General features: G+C 51.1%; 1 protein-coding gene across 9 annotated transcripts in view; it reads right to left on the bottom strand.

The window, feature by feature from the left end:
• Nucleotides 1-24,058, bottom strand: part of WIPI1 (WD repeat domain, phosphoinositide interacting 1) — a 28,792-nt gene extending 4,734 nt beyond the window's left edge. For 4 of the 9 annotated variants that reach the window (XR_006742490.1, XM_045586275.1, XM_036451397.2 and 1 more), the window contains exons 1-9: nucleotides 23,870-24,055; nucleotides 18,774-18,856; nucleotides 17,103-17,272; nucleotides 11,099-11,195; nucleotides 6,030-6,127; nucleotides 5,298-5,390; nucleotides 4,595-4,665; nucleotides 3,953-4,060; nucleotides 472-636 (exon numbers count right to left, since the gene is read on the bottom strand). Coding sequence is in view for 8 of the 9 variants with exons in the window: in XM_045586275.1 (XP_045442231.1) it covers nucleotides 472-636; nucleotides 3,953-4,060; nucleotides 4,595-4,665; nucleotides 5,298-5,390; nucleotides 6,030-6,127; nucleotides 11,099-11,195; nucleotides 17,103-17,272; nucleotides 18,774-18,856; nucleotides 23,870-23,949 (965 nt within the window). In the remaining variant the exon portion in view is untranslated. Of the gene's footprint in view, nucleotides 1-471; nucleotides 637-3,952; nucleotides 4,061-4,594; nucleotides 4,666-5,297; nucleotides 5,391-6,029; nucleotides 6,128-11,098; nucleotides 11,196-17,102; nucleotides 17,273-18,773; nucleotides 18,857-23,869 lie in introns of all 9 variants that reach the window. The other 5 variants (XM_045586274.1, XM_036451398.2, XM_045586280.1 and 2 more) reach the window with 5 other exon arrangements.
• Between the last annotated feature and the right edge of the window lie 1,057 nt (nucleotides 24,059-25,115).

The following is a 25,115-nucleotide window of genomic DNA, read 5'->3' as shown; positions in this document are numbered from 1 at the left end:
TTACCAAAAACAAAAACAAAACCATGAGCTTACCTGAACGGGATGGCGTCTCTACCTTTAACAGTGACGGGAAGGAAATGAGTGGGAAGTTGGCTTGCATCGTGGCTGGCTGGCGTTACGAAATTTTTTTTAAATGTTTAACTCCTTTGAGCCTCTTGGGTAAAACATGTCAACCCCGTAGGTGTCTGGGCCTTTGCACATAATTACGTGAACACAGAAGCTGCTCTCGGGGACAGTGTCGCCATGAATCCCCTGGCCAGCTCCCACTGCCGCCCGCGAACACGTGTCATGACCGGGCAGCTGATGCGCGGCGGGAGGGTTTGATTTCGCTCACCCTTCCTCTTGGCCTTCTTCTCTCTTTGTATTATTTTATTATTTTTTTTCCTGTGCGTGTGTTTGGGGCGTTGGTGCTTTGGGGACGTGAATGTGTGTGTGTGAGGGGGTGGGAGTGGCGTTGCCCTACGTACGTACGTGGAGAGGGTGCAGAGGTTCTTCTGCCCGGAGAAGTTCAGGCGCCCGGTGGCGAAGGCCCTGTCCTGGTTCATCATGTCTGACACCTGGGCGGGGAGGTAGTTGGAAGCTGCCATGAACATCTTCCCCATGTAGCCGCTCCAGGTCGAAGGCTCCTCGGGTCGGCTGGGGGAGCAACGCACAGGCAGAGGCGCCGTGAGCCCGAGCTGTGGGCACCCATGCGGTGACCCCCACCCACCCCCGCACGCGGGAGCCGCCCTCACGGCGCCGAGGGAGGAGGGAGCCACCTCAGTGTGATGTCCTGCCCACCCGGCGCAGCCAGGGACACCGTGTCCTGGCCGTGCCCACAGGGCAAGTGGCCGCTGTCCCTCAGAAGGGCCATTACAAAGCTCTTAAGAGGTTCCCAGTGTTACACTTTCCTGCATTAAAAGCGTGGTGTCTGTTGGTCGGATTTCTAGGCTCCTGAAAGGGGGTGAGAGGAGGGAGCGAGATGGGATCGCTAACTGGACTCTGTAAACAGGCTCAAGCCTGCCCTCAGACTCAGTGTGTGGCCGGGGGGCCAGATGAGTGGGAAGCAAACCCCCCAGGGCAAGACGCTTGGGCCGTATTTGATCCGAGCCCGGAGCACCCAGCACCAGGATTCCGTGTGGTGCAGATCCTTCGGAGGGACCCGGTGCGCCCCCGCAGTGGCCAGAGCGGTGACCGCTCTGTTGCTGAGACATGTGAGCGTGGACGGCTCACGGGCACCTGCCTCGCCCCGGCTCTGCACAGTGACCAGGGTGGCCACGCCTGTTCGAGGTGCTGGTCTGGGGGACCAGATCCTGGCGGGAAACACACACATACAGCTCTGGGGTCTGTTTCTCACTCTGTTCCCGGCTGGCGGGCGGTTTCTGGACAGACCTCTGGGCCCCCTGTTCTCATCTGAAAGCTGGCCCTCCCGGGTGTACTGCTGTCGTCCCTGGAGCCCTGTGCTCAGGGCTGGGATTCACCTAAGGTTACCAGACGTCCAGCTTTTGGCGGGACAGTTCCAATTTTTAACAATTTGTCCCGAGTCCCTCAGCGTTTTTTTTGTTTTGTTTTGTTTTGTTTTGTTTTTAACATATTTTTATTGATTTTATACAGAGAGGAAGGGAGAGAGATAGTTAGAAACATCGATGAGAGAGAGTCATCGATCAGCTGCCTCTTGCACACCCCCCACTGGGGATATGCCCGCAACCAAGGTGCATGCCCTTGACCGGAATCAAACCCGGGACCTTTCAGTCCCCAAGCCGACGCTCTATCCATTGAGCCAAACCAGTTTCGGCTCCCTCGGCGTTTTAAACAAGTCCCAATTTTTGGAAAGATTCTTTTAAATCTTTTGGACTTTTCTAAAACACCGTGGGGACGCGGGACAAATTTTTAAAATTGGAACTGTCCTGCCAAGAGCTCTAGTGTCCGGTCCTGCCTTCATGGAGGAGACACAGCCCAGGAGAACGATAAGAAAACCCCAGCAGTTACTGACAGGGGCACCTGAAGCACCTCCCGCTGCCTGGCAGGGATGCGGTGGGACCCGGGGAGGACGGTGTGAGGGGCTCTACAAATGGAAGTGCATCTCTTGGTGCAATCTGTGACTTTTCTGTGCGGTCGGTCCCCTCCAGTCTCTCGGGCCAGTCCATCCTCTGTCTTCTCAACGGACACGCTCCTGGGGACATGGCACTCCCTCCTCAGGCACCTTCATTCCCAGAGGCCACCATCCCAGAGCCTCCTCGGTCACACCAGCCCCGGAGACGCCCTCTAACAAAACAGCTGGGCTGTGTGCGGGCGCTGTGCTAGGCCCCATGCCTATGTCCCCTGCGTAGCTGTCCCCAGCAAGGTGACTGTGGTTATCCCCGAGGTGCAAATGCAGGAAGTGGGAACCGAGAGGAGGAGGGACTCTATCTCCTCTCCCTCCTCTGCTCCTGGAGTGGCTACGGCCTGTACCGCCATTACCGCCGACTCCACCACCTGCTTTCTGAGTGGGACTGAGCTGATGACCAAGCCTTCGTGTTTCAATTTCCCTTCACTTAAGAGAAGTGTCAGGAGACGCGACTGTCCATCGCCCCCCGAGGAAGGTGTGAGCCACCTACACTGCTACTGAGTGGGATCTTGACCTTGGGAGGTGGGCTGGGCAAGGTCACGCTGCCACGCACGGCGCTGGGCGGGGGAACGCCTCACAGCTGTGGTGCTTTCGGGTGTGAACGTCCGCAGGAGGAGACGGGGGCGTGCCCGTAGCACTTTGCCCTGTGCATTCACGCTCACGCGACGGCAGGCAGAACGCCTAGCAGTGGCCCCGAGACTCCGCCACAGCCCCCCGACCTTGGCCCCGGGACCTGACGGTGCTGAGAGCAGTGACGGTGAGAGGCCCAGCCGGCTGCAGCGCGGGAGGTTACCCAGCTGGGCTCAATCGAATCACGTGCGCCCTTAACGCACAGAGCTTTCTCAGCGGCGTGCTGGCGGGGAAGGAGGGCAGAGGGGGAGCCGGGGGAAGCCAAAGCCCGAGGAGGAAGCAACACGGGTGAGTCTGGAGGACTTTCAGCTCCAGATGTGAACTTGGCTGGCCACCATGGGGATGTCTGCCTCCCGAGACCCCGACGGAGCCCTGAGCCGTCCCGCCGACTGACCTACAGAACCGTGAGGTACGCCCGCTGGCTGTTTTACGTTTGTGGTATTTCGTTATGGCGATAATAGGGCCCGACTGCAATCTAACACATGCTCTCTATTGCCAACCCCACCCACGCCTGCCAGTCACACACAAGGGCACTGGCAGCCCTCGCCTGGCACTCTGGGGCGGGTAACGGCAATGACTGCATTACTAGAGTTAGAGTAGGGGTGTCGAACTCAATCAGAGAAGGGGCCAAAATCTAAAATCCAGCCTAAATCGCGGGCCGAATGGTTTACTGAACAGTCATAAACTGTCATTGTGATGGAAACGCAGCGGAGAGCAGTGATGACAGTGCGGTGCGGGCCACATTGCAAGGCCTGGCGGGACGGATTTGGCCCGCGCGGGCCTTGTGTTTGACACATGTGAGTTAGAGCAACGCAAAATATCAGCCTGCTGTACTTGGTCAAACAGCCCATTAGTTCACCCCTGAGGCCTGGGCGGGGCCAGACCGAGTGATTTCGGGTGCGGGGCCTTACAAGACCCACGGGCAGGACGTTCCCCACCCCCGAGGTCTAGGCGCTCAGTTAATCCTTACAACAAGCCTAAGGTGTGTAGATGAATCTGTACCGCGTCCAGAAAGATTAAGTGGCTGCCCCCGCTGGAGGGTCCCTAGACATGGCCTCCATGCGTTACACCGCCGAGCCTTTGCTCACACACCCTCGGCGCTCTGACGAGGGAGGCCAAGGCTGTGGCTTTCAGAGAGAGAGGGAACCACACGTGCTGTCCGTGGCCGCCAGCACAGGATACTCGGGGCCCCATCCTCCCGCCTAATGAGTGTGTGACGCCTGGCGCCGAGCCTACCTGTTGGCGAGGTGCTCCAGCTTGAAGATGTGCACCGTCTCGGTATTGCTGGAGGCGCAGAGGAACTGCGAGTCCATGCTGAAGGCCAGGGAGCTGATGGTCACGTACCTAGAACACAGAGCAGCAGGTGGACCCGTGAGCCAGAGAGTCAGCTTCATAAGAGAACCACGTGTCCCCAGAGTCTGGGCGTTCGTTAGGAATCGACGTTGGAAAGGTTCCTACAGGGTCACGGTCTCAGGCAGGAAGGAACAGGTTGCTCCTTCCGGTCACCACGGAGGTTTTCCAGCTGCCCTCTGCACTGCTGGCTGCAAACCCTACGGCCAGCGGGGTCCCAGACCATCACCCCTTCCTCTGTCCGCAGAAGGGGACCAGAAATTGCTTTTGGATCTCGTTTTTCCTCTGCTGGCCACACAGCGACACCCACCAAGGACTCCCCTGGCTGAGCCCGTGTTAAAACGGCCCCTTCGCGCTCAGGTGTCCTAAGCAGTGAGTGGGGCCCTGGGTCAGCTGCCTGCGAGAGCACAGTTCTGCCCCCATGGAGCACTGAGAGGCGGGCACAGAGCCACCCCTCCCGCCTCTCCCTACCGGCCGCCCACTGCAGCGCTCCGTGGGCGCTTCACGTGGGTCTCAGCGCACACACACCTTTTCATTCCTCTCCGGAACTCGTAGAGCTTCTGCCCTTCGGGCACGGAGAACACCCGGATGACCGTGCCCTGGAAAAGAAAGCAGGCGGGCGCTTCATGCCATCCATGGCTCCTCACACACACGCCTCTTTAGAAGACGTGTTTTTACTGGCGTTGAACACCTGTCCCCGGGGAGGAAGCACAGAGTGCTGGGCGGGGGGCCTCTCTGTTTGCATATGTGCCATATAAGCAATTCTCGGGGCGCGTCTGTCTCCCTTTTCCCTCCCAGCCAAGCCCAAGGCTCGGTGTGTGTTCGCTCAAATGGCTCTGGCTTCCTGGAACGGTCAGTCTCTGCCGCTCACGAGAGACCTGTTCTCCGAGGCATTTGAACATTCAGCTTGCTCACACTCCCCAATTATTCCAGTCGGAAGCGCTCAACCTCCTGCTACCTCGCAAAGCTTTCCGTTTATGCCACATTGAGGAGAGGCAGCCTCTGTCTGTATCCATGATGGACACACCCACTTCTCAGTAAAGATACTGAGTTTTTATGCAAAATATCTTGCCTCCTGCCTAGCACAAGCCTCTGGGCTGGTGAGTTAACAGGCATCAGCGTGCCACCCCATGCCTGCTGGGCTGCTTCTGAGACGACTTCTGAGCGGCATCGATCGCCACCCAGCGAGCCCCGAGGGAGGAGAGCCCCCCGGAGAGGCCGGCGCACTCACTTTCTCAGAAGCGCTCGCCAGCTTGGAGCCCGCGGCGTTGAAGGCGATGGCGGCCAGCGTCCCCTCGTGGGCCGCGATCGTGCAGACTGTTTTCTGTTGGTGAAAAGGAACAAGGGGTTCGGGAAAGGGGGACGGTCAATGGATCTCCCCTCCCTCCGCGTCCTCTTGCCCTCCGCGACACCCTCCCTCAGTTGCCAGTCACCCTTCTCCCTTTCCAGCAGCCCTTTCACGTGGAAGCTGTGCACGTGCTCAGGTGCATCCAGACTCTGCATCAAGGGCCACGCGTTTCCATCCCTTGTCCCGCCCTCGGGAAGACGGATGCCCAACGGTGCCCGGTGTGCAGTGATGGCGCAGTCGAGAGCCCTCCCCACGTGCGTCTTTAGGGGGCTCCCCTGCAGCGCTGCCCGCTCTGTGAAGCCTGGCAAGCGGAGGGCAGGAAGTCGGCAAGCGCTAGGGCCACGCCCACAGCAGGCCACCAGCTGGCAGCTGGTTCCCCTGGCGCTGCAGCTGTCTGCCCTGGCCTGGCACGCTGCCTCCCGGCTATGTTGACGGATGGCTCAAGGGCAAATATCACTACTTTCTCCACACCCGAGCGCCGGGGCCGGAACGAACTCCCCCAGCGTTGCTTCTGCCTCTGCACCTCACCCCACTGCGACAGAGCCCGCTCATCACCTGCCACTGACCACAGAGCCATGCAGGTGGGCGGGGTCAGCCCGGGCACTGCCAACTTACCAGGGAGTGTCCGTCATAAAGCACAATCTCGCCTGTGGTCAGGCTTCCAGGATAAGCCACGTAAGAATTGGAATGGTTGATAGAGAGGGCACACAGACCTGGCAGAGAACAAACAGCAGATGAAAAAAAAGCCCGTGTCCACAGAGAGAGAACTCACCTGCAAAAGGGCCCCTGAAAATGGCTCGCCTACACCGCCACCTCCTGGTGAGGGGAGGAACGGCGTGGCAGACAGGACCTGCCTGCTCTGGTTCCCTGCAGCCCCCTGGCGGGTACAAGGTCACTCTTGGCCCAGGCCTGACAAGGGACCACTCGGACCTTCCCAGTTCTGCTCTGGGAACCAATTCCCCATCTCATCGGGGTTCTTTGCAAACCAAAATGCAATTTCAAGATCAGCCTGCCCAGCAGAAGGAAATGGGGGAGGGAAGACCAGGACACCAGGTTGGTCTGCATGGGGTTTCTCAGAGGGGTGGTTAGCAGAAAGGAAGATCGGACATGGCAACCCTAGAAGGACTTGAGTTCAGATCTGATGAATGTGTCCGGCATGTTCTGAAGGTTTCTGGGTACATGTGTTTAAAAAAAGCAGAGTTAATCAGAACCACACCGAGATACCACTTCACACCCACCAGGATGGCTATTATCAAAAAGACATAATTGGAACCCTCACACTGCTGCTGGGAAGGCCACGTGGGCCAGAGCTGGGGAGACAGCCTGGCTGTTCCTCACAAGACTAAACACCGAGTTGCCGTCTGACCAAAAACCCCACTCCTGGACTTGTCCCCAAGAGAAATGAAAACACAGAGCCACACAGAATCTTGGATATAAATGTTCATGGTAACATTCTTCGTAACAGTCAAAAGGTAGAAACAGCCCAAATGACTGTCAACTGATGAGTGGGTGAAATGTGGTATATTTTTACAATGGAATATTATCTATTCTATATATATAAAAGCTTAAGTGACCTGTCGACCGAATGACCAGTCAACCAGTAACTGTGACGCACATTGACCACCAGGGGACAGACGCTCAACACATAGGATTGAGCTCCCTCCTTTCTGGATTGGGCCTGCGGGGATCAGACCGAAACTGGCTATCCAACATCTTCCAAGGGGTCCCAGATTGTGAGAGGGTGCAGGTCAGGCTGAGGGACCCCACCAATGAGCTAATTTGTGCACTGGGCCTCTAGTTAATTAATAAAGAGATATGAAATACTAACATAGAGGCCTGATGCATGAAATTTGTGCAAGAGCAGGCCTTCCTTCCTCTGACTGCTTGCACTGGCTTCCCTCTGGCACCCAGGCCCCAGGCTTTCCTCCCAGCCCCCAGCTTCGTCCAGAAGGACAGCCAATCTAATTAGCATATAATGCTTTTATTATTATAGATATTACAATATGGACGAACACTGAAAATACTATGCTAAGTGAAAGAAGACTGACACAAAAGACCACATATTGTATCATTCCACTACTATGACATGTCCAGAAGAGCTAAATCTAGAGACAGAATGTACATTAGGGTTGCCTAGGCCTGGAGGTATGGGGGCTGATGGCTAAGAGGTATGGGTTTCATTTTTTTTTTTTTTTTTGGTTTTTGTGTGTGTTTTTTAGGGGGGTTAAAGGGGATAAAATGTTCTAAAGTTGATTGCCCTGGTGGTCATACAACTCTTTGAATATACTGAAAGCTATTGAATTATGTACTGTAAATGGGTGAGTCATATGGCATGCCAATTATATCACAATAAGCTGTTAGGAAAAAAACAGGCAGTGTTTTAAGGATATCTATCTGGCAGACACACACAGACAGGGGACATGAGTTCAAGATCCAGGTCTGCCAAAATAATGATTCAGTATTTGTATATATTGCAAAATAATCACTAGTCTAGTTAATATCTGTCAACATACAGTTACAATTTTTTTTTTCTTGCTAAACTTTTAAGATCTTATCTCTTAGCAACTTTCAAATGTGCAACACGGCGTTCTTCCCCGTGGCCACCATGCTGTGTATTCCCAGGGCAGATTTTATAACGGGAAATGTGTGCCTGTTGACCCCCTTCAACCATTTTGCCCCCCACCCCTCACTTCCCTCCTCTGGCAACCACTAATCTGTTCTTGTAGCTACAAAGTCATTTTTAAAAATTCACATATAAGAGATCGTACGGTTTTTGCGATATTTGTCTTTGTCCGCCTGACATCTTTCGCTCCGCATAATACCCTCACGGCCCATCCGTGTTGTCGCAATGCTAAGAGTTCATCCTTCTCATGGCTGAACAGATTGCGTTGCACGTACACAGCACATTCTCTTTATCAGCTCATCCGCTGCTGGACACGTAGGTTGTTTCCCGATCTTGACTGCTGGGATCAGTGCTGCGATGAACATAGGGGTGATTTCATTTGCTCAGGCTGTATTCCCAGCAGTGGGACAGCTGGGTCACTTGACAGCTCAGCTGTTTGAGGAAGCTCCCTGCTCCTTTTCATAGTGCCTGTACCGCTGACATTCTCACCAACGGCATGGGGCTCCCTTTTCTCCAGGTCCTCAGCCACCCTGGTTACTTCTTGTCTTTTAGAATGAGCCATTCCCACAGGTGCCCTTCAGAGTTTCATGTTCAAATCGAATATCTCAGGAAGGAAGACAGGCTTCAACGTCTTCAGCTAACATGGCACCTCCTGTGTCGCCTGGAGGAGAATGACATGGCCCCAGATTCTAACAAGAAAGGGGCAGAGGGGAGCGGCCAGGGCAGGGGCACACTGGCACAAGCCCACGTGTTTGACAACTGGGCTCTGGGCTTGCACCTGTGCCTACCACCTGCCTGTAGTCACGGGGTCCTGCACGCCGACCCTCGCAGACACAACCAAGGCCCCCACAAACGCTTCACGTGAGTTCCTTCGATTGCCTGGGATCCAACCAGCTTGGAAGCCCCCAAGGAGAGCACAAAGTCTTCAGTTCCTGTCACAGGTGCCGCACAAAGCCGTTTAAGGAAGGAAACGAGCCTTTCCTCTGGTAGTATTTTATAACAGAAAAGTGATTAGCCATTTGCAAAGCCAGAAGATACGGAGGAAGAGGTAATCAGCCACCATCCTAAAACCCAGAGGGTTTTCACTGTTCTCAACGTGTGAGCACATTTCCTTCCATAGGAACGAGGTTCTGATGTTTGACACTTGACACAGGATTTCACAGATCACTGTCAGCTATGATTTCACCACAGCTGGAAGAGAAGGGCCTGCTCTCACTTCAAGAGCCAATGGCATCGTCCGCTGGATACAGGGACGTCCTGTGATTCTAAGCCACCGGCGTCCTGGGATGCCTAGCATGACACGTCCAACTTCAAGCAAGTTAATGGTGACTGATGACATGCTGCTCCCTCTGGGCTGACGGGTGGCCCAGAGCATGCCTTCCCGTTTTCAGACAGAGGAAGGAATCTGTGCTTGCAAATGCACTGTTTCTGCAAATGAGAGCCAGCTTCCGGCCTGCAGCACCACTTCCAGAGAGGGGACTCAGTTAGACACAGTATTGGGGGGGGGGGGGTGTAGACTGCCCCTCAGTACCCCATACACGGTTGTGAGATCGGCAGCACAGCTGAGTCCGTGGCTGGCAGACCTGTCCGGAGATGTCTGTCCTCCACAGCTTGGCGCACTGCTGTGCTGGCAGGAAATTAGCTTCGAGCCCCGTCGGGCCTACCTCTTTAGAGGAAGCAGCCTGCAATCTCTGACACAACAGGAACGGCATGACACAAACACAGATGAAGAGGGAGGAAATGTACTGCCACACAGATGCTGAGCGCAGAGCAGCGGGAGGACGCGGTTCGTGCCACTGATTCATGGTTCACGTGGGCAGCGTGCATGCAGCATGTGAGTTCGAGCCATGAGACATGCGGTTCTGTCTGTCTTGTGGGCATGAAGGGTTTATATGGGTCAGAGCCAGCGTGTCCATCTTCGGTGCTGTTCAGAGTATCTGTCAGAGAGTGAGCGGATGAAGGCGGCCACTGACCTCAGGATTTTACAGTTGTGGTTCTGAGGGTTCAGAGGCAGCCGATGGCTCTGGAGTGGGGAGCGGTCATGTCATGCGATGCTGGGGCTGGCGCTGGGCTAGTGAGTGAGCCTAGTGGGCCGCGTGTGATGTGGGGCAGATGTGCCATGGTTCTCATTCCCTGCCCTCAGTTAACTCTCCGAGTAATTCTGGCAGGGGGGTTGTTGAGAGGATAAGTATAAATTTCAGGATTTGTAAAACTCCTGGACATCCTCTCACAGGTGTAATAAGACACACTGCGGCCTGGCCAGCATGGCTGTGGTTGAGCATCAACCTATGAACCAAGAGGGTTTGATTCCCACTCAGGACACATGCCAGGGTCGCAGGCTTGATCCCCAGTGTGGGGCGTGCAGGAGGCAGCCCATCAATGATTCTCTCTCATCATTGATGTTTCTATCTCTCTTTCTCCCTTTCCTTTCCTCTCTGAGATCAATAAAAATATATTTTTTTAAAAAGACACACAGTGGTTGTTCAACCTGACCCTGGCCTTTCAGAAGGCTAGAACACTGCACTTCACAAACTTAAACGGGGAAACTGACTCGGCAGCGTCCCATCCTGAGAAGTTTGGGAAGTCCAACGTGGAGATTTCTCTGTAACATAACAGAACATATTCTTTGCAGTTCGGTTTGTCTCTCTCTTAGTCACGTAGACACACCAAGTCAAAACCTGCTCTTAATTATTACGCCTACTCTGTGCTGAGAAACCACAGAAAATAATTAGGGGTGAACACCTCTCGGTACCAGATGCATGGAATCTCCCACGCGTCGACCTTAAACGCCCTGACACATTTGCTGAGAATGGGCCCAGATGAAAGGAGTTTCTGGAGGGAGGTGGGGAGGAGGCGGCCGTGAGGGCCACAGCCTCTTGTAGGGCGCACAGCCTGACGTACTTGAACCTGCCCCCATTAAAACACAGCCTTGGGGTAAACACCATGAAAACTTATAAAGCAAAACAACTGCTTCAGGTCCTCAAGGTAGGCGGAAAGATGGTTTGTGAAGGGGGCACCTGGACGTGAGAGGAGCGGGCATCCCCCTCGTTCGGGAGCTCACCTGTTGGGTTTGCAGGAACATCCAGGATGGTCTTCAACAGCTTCATGTCTTTGATGTTGTGGATGTAAATGGACTCCTCCAGGCACACCAGCAGCCTCTGTAACCACACAGACACGTCAACCAAGTCTGACAGAGGAAAACTCTGGCTGATGGATTTGGAGATGATGTCTATGTATGCACACGTGCACATGCACACACATGTATGCACCAAACTTTTTAGCCTGGTGTAGTCCCATTTGTTTATTTTTCCTTTAGTTTCCTTTGTCAAGGCAATATATCGGGAAAAAAGATTCCTATGACAAATGTCTGCGATTTCACTGCCTGCTTTCTCCTAGGAGTTTTAGGGTTTTGAGTCTAACATTTGAGTCTTTAATCTATTTTGGGTTTATTCTTATGTAAGGTCATACACTTAACTGTCCAATTTTCCCAGCACCATTTATTGAATAGACTATCTTTACTCCATTGTATGTTTTTGTCTCCGTTGTCAAATATTAATTGTTCTTAAAGGCCTGGATTTATTTCTGGGCTTTCTACTCTGTTCCATTGATCCATGTCTGTTTTTGTGCCAGTACCATGAAGTTTTGATTATCATTGGCCTTGAAGTGTATAGTTTGATATCAGGTAGAGTGATTCCTCAAGCTTTGTTCTTCTTTCTCAAGATTGCTATGACTGTTCTGGATCTTTTGTGGTTCTATATAAATTCGGGGGATATTTATCTAGTCCTGTGAAATATGCCATTGGTATCTTGAATCTATAGATTGCTTTGGGTAGTATTAACATTTTAATGATATTCTATCTATGAATACAGTATATGCTTCCACTTATTTATATCTTCTTTAACTTTTTTCTCCAGTGTCTTATTTTATAAATTAAGTCTTTACTGTTGAAAGTATTACATATGAGTATGTCCCCTTCCGCCCTCTACCCCCTGATCCCTTATAATCCACCACCCCCAACCCACCCTCTGCCCTAGGCCTTCCCCCATCTATTGTCTGAGACCAAGGGTTATGCATATACACATACAAGTTCTTTGATCTCTTCCTATCCACCTCTGCCTTTCCTCTGAGAGTCCATAGTCTGTTCTGAGTTTCTATGTCTCTGGACCTATTTTATTCATCAGTTTATTTTGTTCATTAAATTCTACGTATGAGTGAGATCATGTGATACTTGCGTTTCTCTGACTGGCTTATTTCACTTAGCAAAATACTCTCCAGGTCCCTCCATCCTGTCTCAAAGGATAAGAGATCCTCCTTTTTTACTCCTGCAGAGTATTCCATGCTGTAAATGTACCACAGCACTTTTATTCACTCATCTGCTGATGGGCACTTGGGCTATTTCCAGATCTTAGCTGCTGTAAATTGTGCTGCTATGAACATAGGAATACATATGTTCTTTCTGATGGGTGTTTTGAGTCTCTTAGGGTATATTCCTAGAAGTGGGGTCACTGGATCAAACAGCAGTTCCACATTTAATTTTTGAGGAAACTCCATACTGTTTTCTTCAGTGTCTTATACTTTCCTGAGTACAGGTCTTTACATCCTTGGTTAAATTTATCCCCGTTTTATTTTTTTGATGCAATTATAAATGGAATTGTTTTCTTAGTTCCCCTTTCTGATAGTTCATTATGGGTATATAAAAATGCAACTGATTTCTGAATATTTCTTTTGTACCCTGCTACTTGCCTGAAGTCATTTATCCATTCCACTATTTTTTTGGTAGGATCTAAATTTAGGGTTCTCTATATACAGTATCACTCCTTCTGCAAATAATGACAGTTTTACTTCTTCCTTTCCAATTTGGATGTCTTTTATTTCTTTTTCTTGTCTGATTGCTGTGGCTAGGATTTCCAGTGCTGTGTGGAATAAGAGTGGTGAAAGCGGACATCCCTGTCTTGTTCCTGGTCTTAAGGGGGACACTTGTCGTTTTTGCCCATGGAGTATCATGTTGGTTGTGGGTCTGTCGTATGTGGAGACAGGCTCTCTTCCCTCTTGTGCAGACGTAGGTTTCTTTGCTCCCCAATCTTCTGATTTACCCCTCTCCAATGAATGGTCAGATTTTAACTTATTTAAACTCTCCTGCAGACCTACCTTTGTGCACGCCCCCCAGCCTCGGCATGGGAACACCCCATTCCCCTTCCCATGCTCAGCTCCACTCCTTGGGGATCGCCCTCCCCAGGGCCGTAAGACCCTTCTCTTCTTCTTCCAACGAGACCTGTCAGGTTTGGAGCCTCTTCCCCATAGCCCTGCTCTCTACCCAGTGGAAACAGGCCACAGGGTTAACATGCTGCTGTGTGAGGAACTGGATGCACAGCTCAGCACAGGTGAGCAGATGCGGGTGATGGCGAGGAGCTGGGAAGAATTCCACATCTGGTAGCTCTGGCTTCACTCTGAGCCACCTGCTACCTCTGCTCTCGCCTGACTTGTGGCCCGTGGGTAAGGACTTGGGTGAGGATCTGAGCACCCAAGGGGCAAGGCCTGGGCTCTCCCCGGAGATTCTGGTTCGGGAGGTGGTGCAGCCAGTGCCCCGAGGATCTGACGTACACCTGTGTCTGAGAACCACCATTGACGGAGCAGACCCTTTTATCCCAGGGTTCAAAACATGGAAAGGGAAGTACCTAACACACTACACAAAAGCAGGAGGCTCCCCATCCTGGGAAAAGCCTGCCTTGCTGTTTGCCCAGTAAGACTCTTCAAAGCTCAGAAAAGTGGAGATGAACACTTGAACCAAGCAGAAAGGCAGAAAAATAAAATGTCAACATCTTCATCTTAACGCAGGCTCTGGGGTCACAGGTCTGAGGGTGGGTGCTGAGTCTGACAAAGGAGTGTTCCTCCGTGGAGCACATATTCTCCGATTGCCCTGATCCCCGTGCCTTTTGCCAGCACTCACTATGGTGTGGACTATCTCTATGCGTGTGTATGTCCTTAAGTTTGTGAGATTCTCTCGTAGTCCTCTCCAGCCCCACACCCAATCCCCAGCTCACGCCTCCTGCAGAAATGGCCCCTACTGCTAGTCTGTCCCGTCTGCGTCTATTCCCATTGGCGCTCTCAGCACCATCTGCTCTGTGGCCCACTTGGCCCACGTTCAGGTCAACCCTGTGTGGGCAGCAGACAAGAATTAAGCGGGAGGGGAACAGACCGAGAACTCGCAGAGGCCAAGAGGAGGCGTTTTGTCCTCAGTTCACGTGACAGCACGCTTCTGAGATGGGCAGGAGCCTGGAGCTGGCTTCCTTCAACAGCCAGTTTCCAGGTTGTTCCCTGTCACTCCGACTCTCATCCACTTCTCGAGGTTTTATAATTAATAACCCTTTTAGCAATTAAAAATATTTATAGCATCTGCTCCCGAGCACCACGAACGTAGACTGGGTGTCCGAGCCTGGATGCAGATGCTGCATCTGTTCTAGGGCCCTTGGCATCCAGGCGGAGGTTGAGAACAGGTGGCAAAGACCGTAAATGCTCGCATATTGAAGTGCATCTGGGTAACCGCCTTTATTCCTGTTAGGTAGAGGCAGGGGGGAAGTCCAGAGCAGATGCAAGCATCTGCAAGGCAGATGGTGACAGAGATTACTGGCGCCTTCCTAGACTCCTGGCAGAAATTCCACACCTCTCTGGCTCTCCCCCCACTAAACAGCTGTATAAAAGAAGTACCTAAACCCCCATTTTGGCATGAACTTCCCTGGCCCACCCTCAGACCAGAGAATTTTGCCCAGAAGCACAAGATTAAAACCTCCCCCTTTTGATCTCCTGGACTCTCGTGTCTTGCTCCTGTGTCGCAAACCTCTCAGCTGGAACCTTACAATTCCGTTGAATGCATCTCCTCAGTTAAGTGCTGGGGGCGGGGGGGATCACATCTAAAAGATTACGATCACTAGATATTCTTCCTTTCTATCTATCTGAAGGCTGCAGGAGTTGCCTAAACCAGAAGTTGATAAGGCCCAAACCTGAATGTTTTAAGAACAGCAAACCCCAAATGCTTCCAAAGCACCTTCTCAGGAGCAGAAATGTGGGCCCTGGGTTCACATTAGCTTGGCCTCGATCAGCCAGGTAATTCCAGGTGCATTCCTGTCCTTTGGGAGGTGGGGGAGGAGAGCCCTAGAGGTAATGAGTGTTATGCTGAGTGGGGTGACATCTAAAGGTCAACAGACTGGATTGGACACTGGAATAACCCTCCCTTGTCCCATTTGATAATGAAAATATCAGAGAGCAAGTAAGAGAGAAGTTATACAAAGACATGCCATAGATACTATGGGAGAATTCTGATCTTTCCAGGACATTTGCTTAAACCCATGGTCAGCAAACTGCGGCTTGAGAGCCACATGCGGCTCTTGGCCCCTTGAGTGTGGCTCCTCCATAAAAATACCACGGCCTGGGCGAGTCAGTTTAAAAAATTTGGCTCTCCAAAGAAATTTCAATGGTTGTACTGTTGATATTTGGCTCTGTTGCCTAATGAGTTTGCCGACCATTGGCCTAAACAGCCTGAGAGAGACAATCGGCTACAGAAAGAGGATAGTTAATGTTCCCACACTGATTACTCCTGCATGCAGAGGACAAAACAAGACAGTTCGACAACAACATTGAACGTGCTAACAACAGACTTCAGAGGGAGCACCTGAGCCAGGCATTGTGCTGGAAATTAAAAGCCTTCTAGCTGAAAACCCTCTAACTGCCTTTTCCTCTCTTGCTAAGAACCCGGGGTTTTTTTCTTCTTTACTCCGGCTCCTCTTTGCGTAAAAAATAAATAAATAAATAAATAAATAAATATGCCGGGACCGGTTTGGCTCAGTGGATAGAGCGTCGGCCTGGGGACTGAAAGGTCCTGGGTTCAATTCCGATCAAGGGCATGCACCTTGGTTGCGGGTGCATCCCCAGTTGGGGGTGTGCAAGAGGCAGCTGATCGATGATTCTCTCTCACTGATGTTTCTAACTCTCTATCCCTCTCTCTTCCTCTCTGTGAAAAATCAATAAAATATATTTTAAAATAAATAAATAAACAAACAAATATCCCCCATATCCTATTTCTCATGCTGTTCTCTGCTTTTATGCAGGCTTAAGTGGAGACTCAAATGAAAATATTTGATCAACTCAAAGGAATAATCTCTTCCTTACCATAAACTGTCTCGTTTGTTTAAAAAAGTTAATCAGCACTTCTTCGAGGTGCAAAGACAGGAGAGACCATTGTCCTGGACCTCCACCCTCCTGCCTCACGGACAGAGCTGTGCGGTCGTGCAGAGACTGTCTGTTTGTTTATGGACCAGGTGCTCAGGAAACAGGCATCTGTGGAAGAGTTTTCCACCAGGCATTCACTATCTTTCCCACCAGGCCTTACAGCAGTGATCAAAACCAGACACGGCCCTGCCCTGCTCCTAGGACGTAGAACCTAATAATTCAACGGAAACTCGGCTAATACCTCAACCACTTATTTAACAAGAACGGGTATTTTTCAAGAGAAGGTGCTGCATAGTTGAGATAAGAATAAGCCTTCCTTCAACAAAGAAAACACTACAAGAAAAATCTTCAAGGGCTAGCTGGGCGGAAGAGGCGTGGAAGCCGGAGGACCTGGCCCGCTGGGCAGTTTTACTGACCGGCTTCAGAGCCTCCCCAGGAGGACCACACGCTGTCCTCAGGAGCTTCCTTCCGAGAGACGTGACCGCCGGTCTGCAGCGAGTGCCAGCATCGGGGACCCGAACCAGGGGTGTCCCTGCAACAGCTCAGGGTTTCAGAGCCGGAGGCCCGCCCAGCCTGCACCCAGGGGAGGGCTCCCCTCGCCGGTGGCCGATATTTGAGAAAGAACAAGAGGCAGGGGGACCAGGGAGGACCCGCCACTGAGACAAGTGCATGGAGTTAAAAACTCTCTTTACAGGAGCCCCATAAATCGAGGCCTGAGGATGAAAATGCCCAGTAGAATTTGATGCTTGTTTTAGAGGCATTCCTCTTGAACGATAGCCATCTTTCTGCTCGGTCCCAACCAGCAGCAGCCTTGCAATCCGGAGGGATCTTGCCCCGCTTACCTGTCGGTTCAGCCTTATGGACAAGATGTTGCTGGAGTAGCTGTAATTGCAGATCTCCGTGCCTTTCTTAAAGTGATAGACGTTCATTTGCCGCGGCTTTGTGTGGCTGACCACCACCACCAGGCTGCTGGAGAAGAGGCGCTCCACGATGTACACGTCCGGGATTTCATCTGGGAGGGAAAGCAGCCGAGGTGACTCGGGTTCCAGCCTCGGCCAGCCAGCCTGCGTCCCTTAGGTCCTGCTGACTGGGCACCCCCATTAGAATGCATTTGCAATGCCCCCCACCCCCTGGGGAAGCTTTAGCCACTTCCCAGTGAAACAGCCCTTTCACATATCTAAAGAAGATGCTAGCGACCAAACACCAAGTCAGAATTTCCAGAGCTCCCCTCCAGGCCCTGGGGTGCCCGCCACTGTTTGCTCTGTGAAACATAATGAGGGGTTTGGGCCATCTCAGCTACCCTTTTCTCATTCTTTGAGGTTTCAAAGAAGTGACTGCTTTGTCGGGAGCCTTTGCCTTCAGAATTCTTGTTCCTATTGCTACGAGGGGGACCACCATGGGGGGCATCGACACAGAAAGACCTGTACCCCCACCCCATCCTGCTATGCTCCCTGTCAATTTCTGGAATCCCTTTCCTGTTGAAAACCATCTGGACATCAGTGTTATGACCAGGGAAGCACCTCTGTACTCGGGAAGAAGGTACATTAGTGGGCCTCCGAAGAACACTCTTTTTTAAAATATATATATTTACATTTCTTTATTGATTTCAGAGAGGAAGGGAGAGGGATAGAGAGAAACATCAATGATGAGAGAGAATCACTGATCGGCTGCCTCCTGCACAACCCTATTGGGGATCAAGCCCACAACCCGGGCATGTGCCTTTGGCCGGAATCGAACCTGGGACCCCTAGTCCGCAGGCTGACGCGCTATTCACTGAGCCAAACCGGCTAGGGCCGAAGAATACTCTTTTCCTATGCATGCCTTTCTTGATCTTGGGCAAGTCCCGTAGGGAGCAACCCAGGACAGATACAGAGCAAGTCGTCCATGAAAATGGCATAATAAAAATAACATCTCACAAATAAATCAGGAGCCCAATATATTAGTTACCAGACAATTTCTTCCCAGGAAATCCAAAGATTATATTCTTCACTATTATGGTGGCACAAACTATTACGTTCCCTGGGAAGATAAGAGTCACGTTTCTAAGCTGAATTTTTAAAAAAATATTTATTAGCAGTACGCCAGCATCTTCAATTTGGACTATGTCCATGGGGTTGTATTGCTTTATTAGCAAAGGACATACTTCCATGGCTGAAAACATTCCCAATATTCTACAGTGCCAATTAATGGGGGGGAATCCTAACCGATCTTTTGCTATGACAACTGTAAAAACTGATGGCGGTGCGTATATGTATATGAAAAATTGTCAACAGGGTTCCAAGCAAGGGATTTCTTAATATGAAATGTTACCTAAGCTACTGCTACACCCCACCAAGTGCTTCACTATGGTTTTGGTTTTAAAGCAAGCGAAGACACTGATTTATGTTTAACCTGAGAAATACTGACTCGAGTCTGATGGGTAAGGGGGAGAAAGGCAGACAGCTCCGGAGCAGCACGGATTAAAGTCCAGAGGGAGGATTTGGCGACCCGAGACCTCACACGCACACACTTACTGCTGCCGTGGACCTGGTCCAGTTGCTCCACAGAACTCAACGAAAACAGCTTATAACCGGCTTTGGTTCCAATCGCTAGGGATCTGCGGGCGATAAGGAGAGGCTGGGAATGACAGCAGGTACTGGATCCCAGCCACAGCCGTGAAGACTGACACCCCTTCTCCCTCTCACCTCATGGAGGCAGACCAACCAACATCTTCAGGCGCTTCAATATTGGCTACATTTTTTGTTTTGTTTTTGTTTTTAATGCTTTAATGACATTTTCCTCTCTTCTTAAAACAAATAGACATGTTTTTATTTATTTCAGGGAGAGGAAGGAAGAGGGAGAGAGAGAGAGAAACATCAATGACAAGAGAGAATCATCAATCGGCTGCCTCCTGCATGCGCCACACTGGGAATCGAATCCAAAACCTAGGCATGTGTCCTGACCGGGAATCGAACTGTGATCTCCTGGTTCCTAGGCCAACACTCAGCCACTGAGCCACACTGGCCAGGTGCTATGTGGTAACTTTCTAACTTGGTGAGGTACACCTTGTGAGATGGGCAGGCATGATTAGTCCCAGTTCTTCACAGAAATGTGAAGTGGCTATGAGACATGAAACTTCATGGGCTCAATCATCAAAGGAAATGTCGACCTCGCCAGAGACCATGCTTTCCCAGCTGAGCAGAAATAGGGAAAACGGGCTGTTCAAGACTTTTCACCATGGGGCCACCAACACAATCAGGGGTCTTCTGGTTGTGGGAGAGGTACTATACCAAGAGGTATGTCATTTTTTATTCCCTTGACGACTTTTCTTCTTTTTGCTTAAAAAGGAAATACATGTTCCTCATAGGCATAGTAGGTCATTAGTAGGCAAAATTTAAAAGATGCTTCCTTTGACCACTTTCCATGAAACTTTCCCAGACACTTTATACCAGTGGCTGTAATCCCTGGATGGACATTAAACTCACTTGGGAAATTAAAAAAAAAAAAAAATACTGATCACCTCTGTTCCCCCAATATGCTCTACAAACTAACAAAACAAAAACTAAACGCTTATCTGGGACAAGGTCAGCTTAAAAAAAAAAAAATCTTGTTTTTAAATTGTTCACTTCCCAACCCATAGCTAAAGACAGAGTGTGAAGCCAGGTTTGCTTGGCCTCAGGATGAAGGCAACTGAACACGAAGCTTGTTTGTTCAGCAGCGGGGAATCCCCATCCAGCTCTCCCCTGCTTTGCCCCTAAGACTTGAGTGATGAACTAAATCGGACACACAAGATGCGCAGAATCAGCAGTCTGACCCTGAGCACTTTCCATCCTGGGGAAATGGAGTGTCTGAGCTGAAAGGCACCTTACCTTAACATGGGCCTCAGTGGACCTCAAAGTTAGTCCAACTTCCTCATTTAAAACAAGCACATGAGCCCGGCTGGTGTGGCTCAGTGGTTGAACGTTGACCCAGGAACCAAAAGGTCCCGGGTTGGATTCCTGGTCAGGGCACATGCTCAGATTGTGGGCTCGAACCCCAGTGGGGGGCATGCAGAGAATCAATGATTCTCTCTCATCCTTGATGTTTCTCTCTCTCTCTCTCTACCTCTCCCTTCCTCTCTCTCTAAAAATCAATTAAAATACATTATTTTTAAAAAAACAAACACGAAACAAATGAAAAGGTGAGATTCGCTCTTCACAGAGCAGCCTATACTAAAATAAGCAGCTAGCGTACTGCGACAAGGCAGGTGGCCACGGCTCTGGTTTCACTCGCCTAAAAAAGAGACGGTCACGTGATTTTCTCTGGAATATTTTTTTTCCCTACCCAAACATTTGTTCTTCCCTGGGACACATGGATCTGTGACTAGAGTCAACTTGTAATCAGCGAGGCAAGGGCTTCTGTTCCTGAGCCCTCCAACCTGCCCTGTGGCTAACATGGTGCCGGCCCTTTGCTTCAGAGGGTGAGTAGGTTTGGCATCTGTAAACACAGCCTCGGTGATGTCAGCTACTGAAAAGGCAAGCCAGCAGCATCTTAAACCTTCCAAACGCACTCTGTAGTGTTTTAAATGTTTTCACATAAACCTTTTCACAGACAGACAGACACATTTCGTTGTAAACAGGTTTCTAAAGTTTTCAAATAACAACAACAACAAAAATGTAACTAGGGTCTTATAATGTTAAAAGATCTGGCTATGTAAAATAATTTTTAAACATATGCCCTGCTTCCTGCACAGAAGAATTTTATATATGAGAAACTGGGAGAGTGGTCACTATTTATGTTGTAAACGATTAATCAATGGCTACAAACATCTCTGAATCAAAGAATCCAGATGAAAACCTTATTTTATCCATAAAGCCCTTTTACAGGGGGGAAAAAAAAATTCTCATCCCCTCTCATGGACACAGGGTTTGGGACACACGGGTCTCTCCAATCAAATGGAAACATGCACCCAAGTGTCCAGCACAGGGCCACGCAGGAAGCGTGAGTGAAGGAGAGCCATCGTCACCCACCTTCCCCAGACACATTAGATCTCAAACTTAGACTACACTTAGGGGTGTCGAACTCAATCAGAGAAGGGGCCAAAATCTAAAATCCAGCCTAAATCGCGGGCCGAATGGTTTACTGAACAGTCATAAACTGTCATTGTGATGGAAACGCAGCGGAGTGCAGTGATGACAGCGCGGTGCGGGCCACATTGCAAGGCCTGGCGGGACGGATTTGGACCTCGGGCCTTGTGTTTGACACATGTGACTTAGAGGAAAGACACACTGGTCATCCTAAATGTGCTTGGTAAGGGGCTCGACTCATTTTAAAACCCAGCGTCATACCCTCTGTGGCTCAAGACAACTGTGACAAAAACTTATTTATAGCGAGACAGAGCTGCCCAGCAGAGCCTTCATCCAAAAAAACAGAACTGACAGTAGGGACGAAGGAAATTAACTTTCCAAGCACCCTGCAGATGTGAAAATAACATTCGTATCCAACTGCTATGAAAGCCTGGACTTAACTAGAATAAAGATCAACAAGACTTGCCTTAGCCGGTTTGGCTCAGTGGATAGAGTGTCGGCCTGCAGACCGAAGGGTCCCAGGTTCCATTCTAGTCAAGGGCATGAAGCTCAGGTGCAGGCTTCTCCCTGGTCCGGGCCCTGGTCAGGGCTCATGCAGGAGGCAGCCAATCCATGTGTTTCTCTCCCATCGATATTTCTCCTGTTTTTCCCTCTCTCTCTAAAAAACCAGTGGAAAAATATCCTCGGGTGAAAATTTTAAAAAAATATATTAACATTAATAAGATCTAGCCCGTGTGGCTCAGTTGATTGAGTGTTGCCCCAGGCACCCAGAGGTCAAGAGGTCACCAAGTTTCATTCCAGGTCAGGGCACACGCCAGGGTTTCAGGCTCCATTCCCAGGAAGATGCAGCCAAGATCGATGTTTCTTTCTCTCCCTCTCCTTTCCTCTTTCTCTGAAATCAATTTTTAAAAACAAAAATAAAAAATAATCTAATAAACAATGCTATAAAGCAGAAATTAGAACATTTGCTAATAAGCAACATAACTCCTCTCCTTAAACTGTGTTCACTTAGGAAGGAAAACACCTAGGCATTTCAACAGCCATCCCCTCTTGCAAAATGTTTCTTACAAAACATCAGAATTTTTATCTAGACTATCCTTTTTTGTACATTGTGCGTCTCAAACCATGAGTGAATCCTAAAAATAATTCAGGGAGTCACACATGGCTTTTAAAAAGGAAACAGAAAATGCCAGCGGGGATTGCCCATAATAAAGGTAAACACCATCCTGTGGTGCACTTTTTTTTTTTAGTGGTATTATTTGTATATGGAAATGGGGTGATGTTGTAACATCTATTTCTTATTGTGGGTTAAAAGAAAGCGTCAAAGTTACGCACATCTTGACCAGGCTGCCCAGCAATCAGATGACTGGGGATCACACATACAGTGTTTTGAACAAAGACACACTGTTTGGCATGGGATGTTTTTAAACAGAAAGACAAAGGGACTGGGAGCCAGAACTGCTTATGGTACATGATGGCCTTAATTACACCACGGAAGGTTCAATATTAGCACAGCCCCGGCGCAGGCCAAAAGCACAAGCCTGAAGCTGACTGACTCCAAACAAGAACACAACAGAAACTGGTACAGCAGGAAGTGGGGAGCCGGGAGAGGCCGTCCGGGCCTGATGCGCTGGGGGTTACATTCCAAAGAGGTTATTCCATATGGTCCCCGGGGCTGGCATCGAACAACTCCAAGAAAAGGCAGGGAAGGAAAAAAAAAAAAAAAAAAAAAAAAAAAAAGCCTGCTTTCAAGGGACCCAATCCTCCGGGTGCCTGGAATACAGTTGGGTAAATAAATCCCAGCTCTCTGGCCCAAGCCCACGCATGAACATCCAGGGGAAACATGAAAAAATCCACTCCACAAAAAAAGCAACAGGGTGGAGCACGGAGAACGGGCTGGTGGGCAGGGCGACTCGGCCTCGCTGAGCCTCAGGCGAGCGGAGGGAAAGGATTCTGACATCCCATCCCGAGTGGGCAGGCCCGATGCCCCGCCGCCGGGGGCCGGGCCGGGGCCGGCCTGGCCGCAGGGATAGGCTGCCTCTCGGTCCGAGGCCCTGCCCAAATGCCACGTTGAGATGCTCCGGGACAAATGGGAAAGTTTTTCCTGGACTCGGGTCTTCCTGGGCCCAGCCACCACGCCTCGGGTCAGCTTGCAGCCGGCCCCTCCCCTCCCACCTCCTTTGTTTTGGTCTCTCTGCCCACTCCTTCCCCGGACCCCCCACTATGGTCACCAGCCCACACCCCCCATTCCTTCGCTTTCTCCGGCTCTCCTCCCCTGGCTGCCTCTCCTCTTTCACCCTCGGCCAGCCCCTCCGGGCTCTCCACCCGAGCAAGGGTTTTGGGGGGCCGCCTCCCCAAACCCCCTGCTTGGGGAGGAGGTGGGGAGAGGAGGTGGCTACCTAGACCCCAACCGGTCGGGGCCAGCGCCGGCCGTCCCGCCGCCGGCCTCTCGGGGCGCAGGCCCGCGCCTCTATGGCCACAAGTTGCAGACAGGACGACACCCCTCCCTGGCCACGACTTTCCGCCCCCCGCTTCCCGGCCGGCCGGCGGGCTCCGCGGCTTACGTGCAGTCCTGGTTGAAAGAGAAGCAGCTGAGCGCTGCTTCGGCCCCGCCCGCGGGGCCGTCCGCGGCCTCGGCCTCCATCGGGGGTCGCTCGGCCCGGGGAAGCTGCAACTCCGAGCCGGCGACGGCCACCTCAGCAGCCCGCTGGCGCCGGCTCCGCGGGCCGGGTCGCCAGCCCCTCTCCGCCCCGGCCCCGCCCCGTTCTTCCTCTTCGCCCCGCCCCTCCCGCCGGTGCCGCCGAGCGGGGCGACTAGGAGGGCGGGGTCCTAACTTCGGGCCGCTATTGGCCACGATCCCATGCTGCCGCGCGCCTTTGGCCAATGGGAGACGGCGGTGGGCGGACCTGCCTCGCTGGAGACCCGCCCCCAGCTCCATGACGTAGCTCGCCATTGGGCGACAGCGCCCTATGCGGCGGCGGCAGGCCACGTGGTGGTGTTTTCATCGCCCGAGCGGCTGACCGGCCGGGAAAAGAGAGAACCAGTGCAGCTGCGGCCCGGCCTGCTGGCTCCAGGCCGGCCTCTGCGTCGCGGCGGCCGCGGAGGGGACCGGCGGACGCTCGGGCTCCTACCCCACCCAGTCCCCCCCCGTCATGTGTAACGCTGGGTCTATTAAATTTACAGAGGTTATTAGTAGAGGGCGTGAGACGCCGAGGCCCCACCCTTCTGTCGAGTCTCCAAGCTGCTTTGAAAAAGAAGTTTCTCAAATGAGGATGCTAAGGCCAGGCAGATACGTTATCTTGCCATTGCACGGCCGCCGCGGAGAATTACTACATGCCAAGCTCTGTATTGATGGGTATTATCTCGTTGAATTCTTATGAAACGCTGTGAGGAAAGTACAATGATGCCCATTTTTAAAGAAGCGGCAGCTGAAGCCTGGGACTGCTAACCAACCTGTCCAAAGTAATACAATAAATGGTACAGGGCGTTTTTAAATGGAAGGTGTATTCTATGCTGGTTGGACACATTTATATGTTGTAACATGATTGCCATGGAGAAGGTGGGTCTGTCTGATTTCAAGATCCAAGCACCAAACGGCTCTACTAGACAGTATTGAACAAAACTTATTTGATTCTTGTAACTAAAAAAAAAAAAAAGCAACCCAAAATATGTATAGGATGATGTGTTTTATGAAAGGTATGAAGTTGTGAATACACAATGCAAAACTCATGTAATTCGAGATGACAAAGGGTCTAATTTCCCCAGGTCAAAACATGCTGCCGTGTAGAATTACCAGCACAGTTTATGAAT

The sequence above is a fragment of the Pipistrellus kuhlii genome, unplaced genomic scaffold (assembly GCF_014108245.1).
Source record: "Pipistrellus kuhlii isolate mPipKuh1 unplaced genomic scaffold, mPipKuh1.p scaffold_m20_p_22, whole genome shotgun sequence".
NCBI classification, from domain to species: domain Eukaryota; kingdom Metazoa; phylum Chordata; class Mammalia; order Chiroptera; family Vespertilionidae; genus Pipistrellus; species Pipistrellus kuhlii.
The sequence above is the reverse complement of the archived record's forward strand: the minus strand, read 5'-3'. Positions and strand labels throughout refer to the sequence as shown.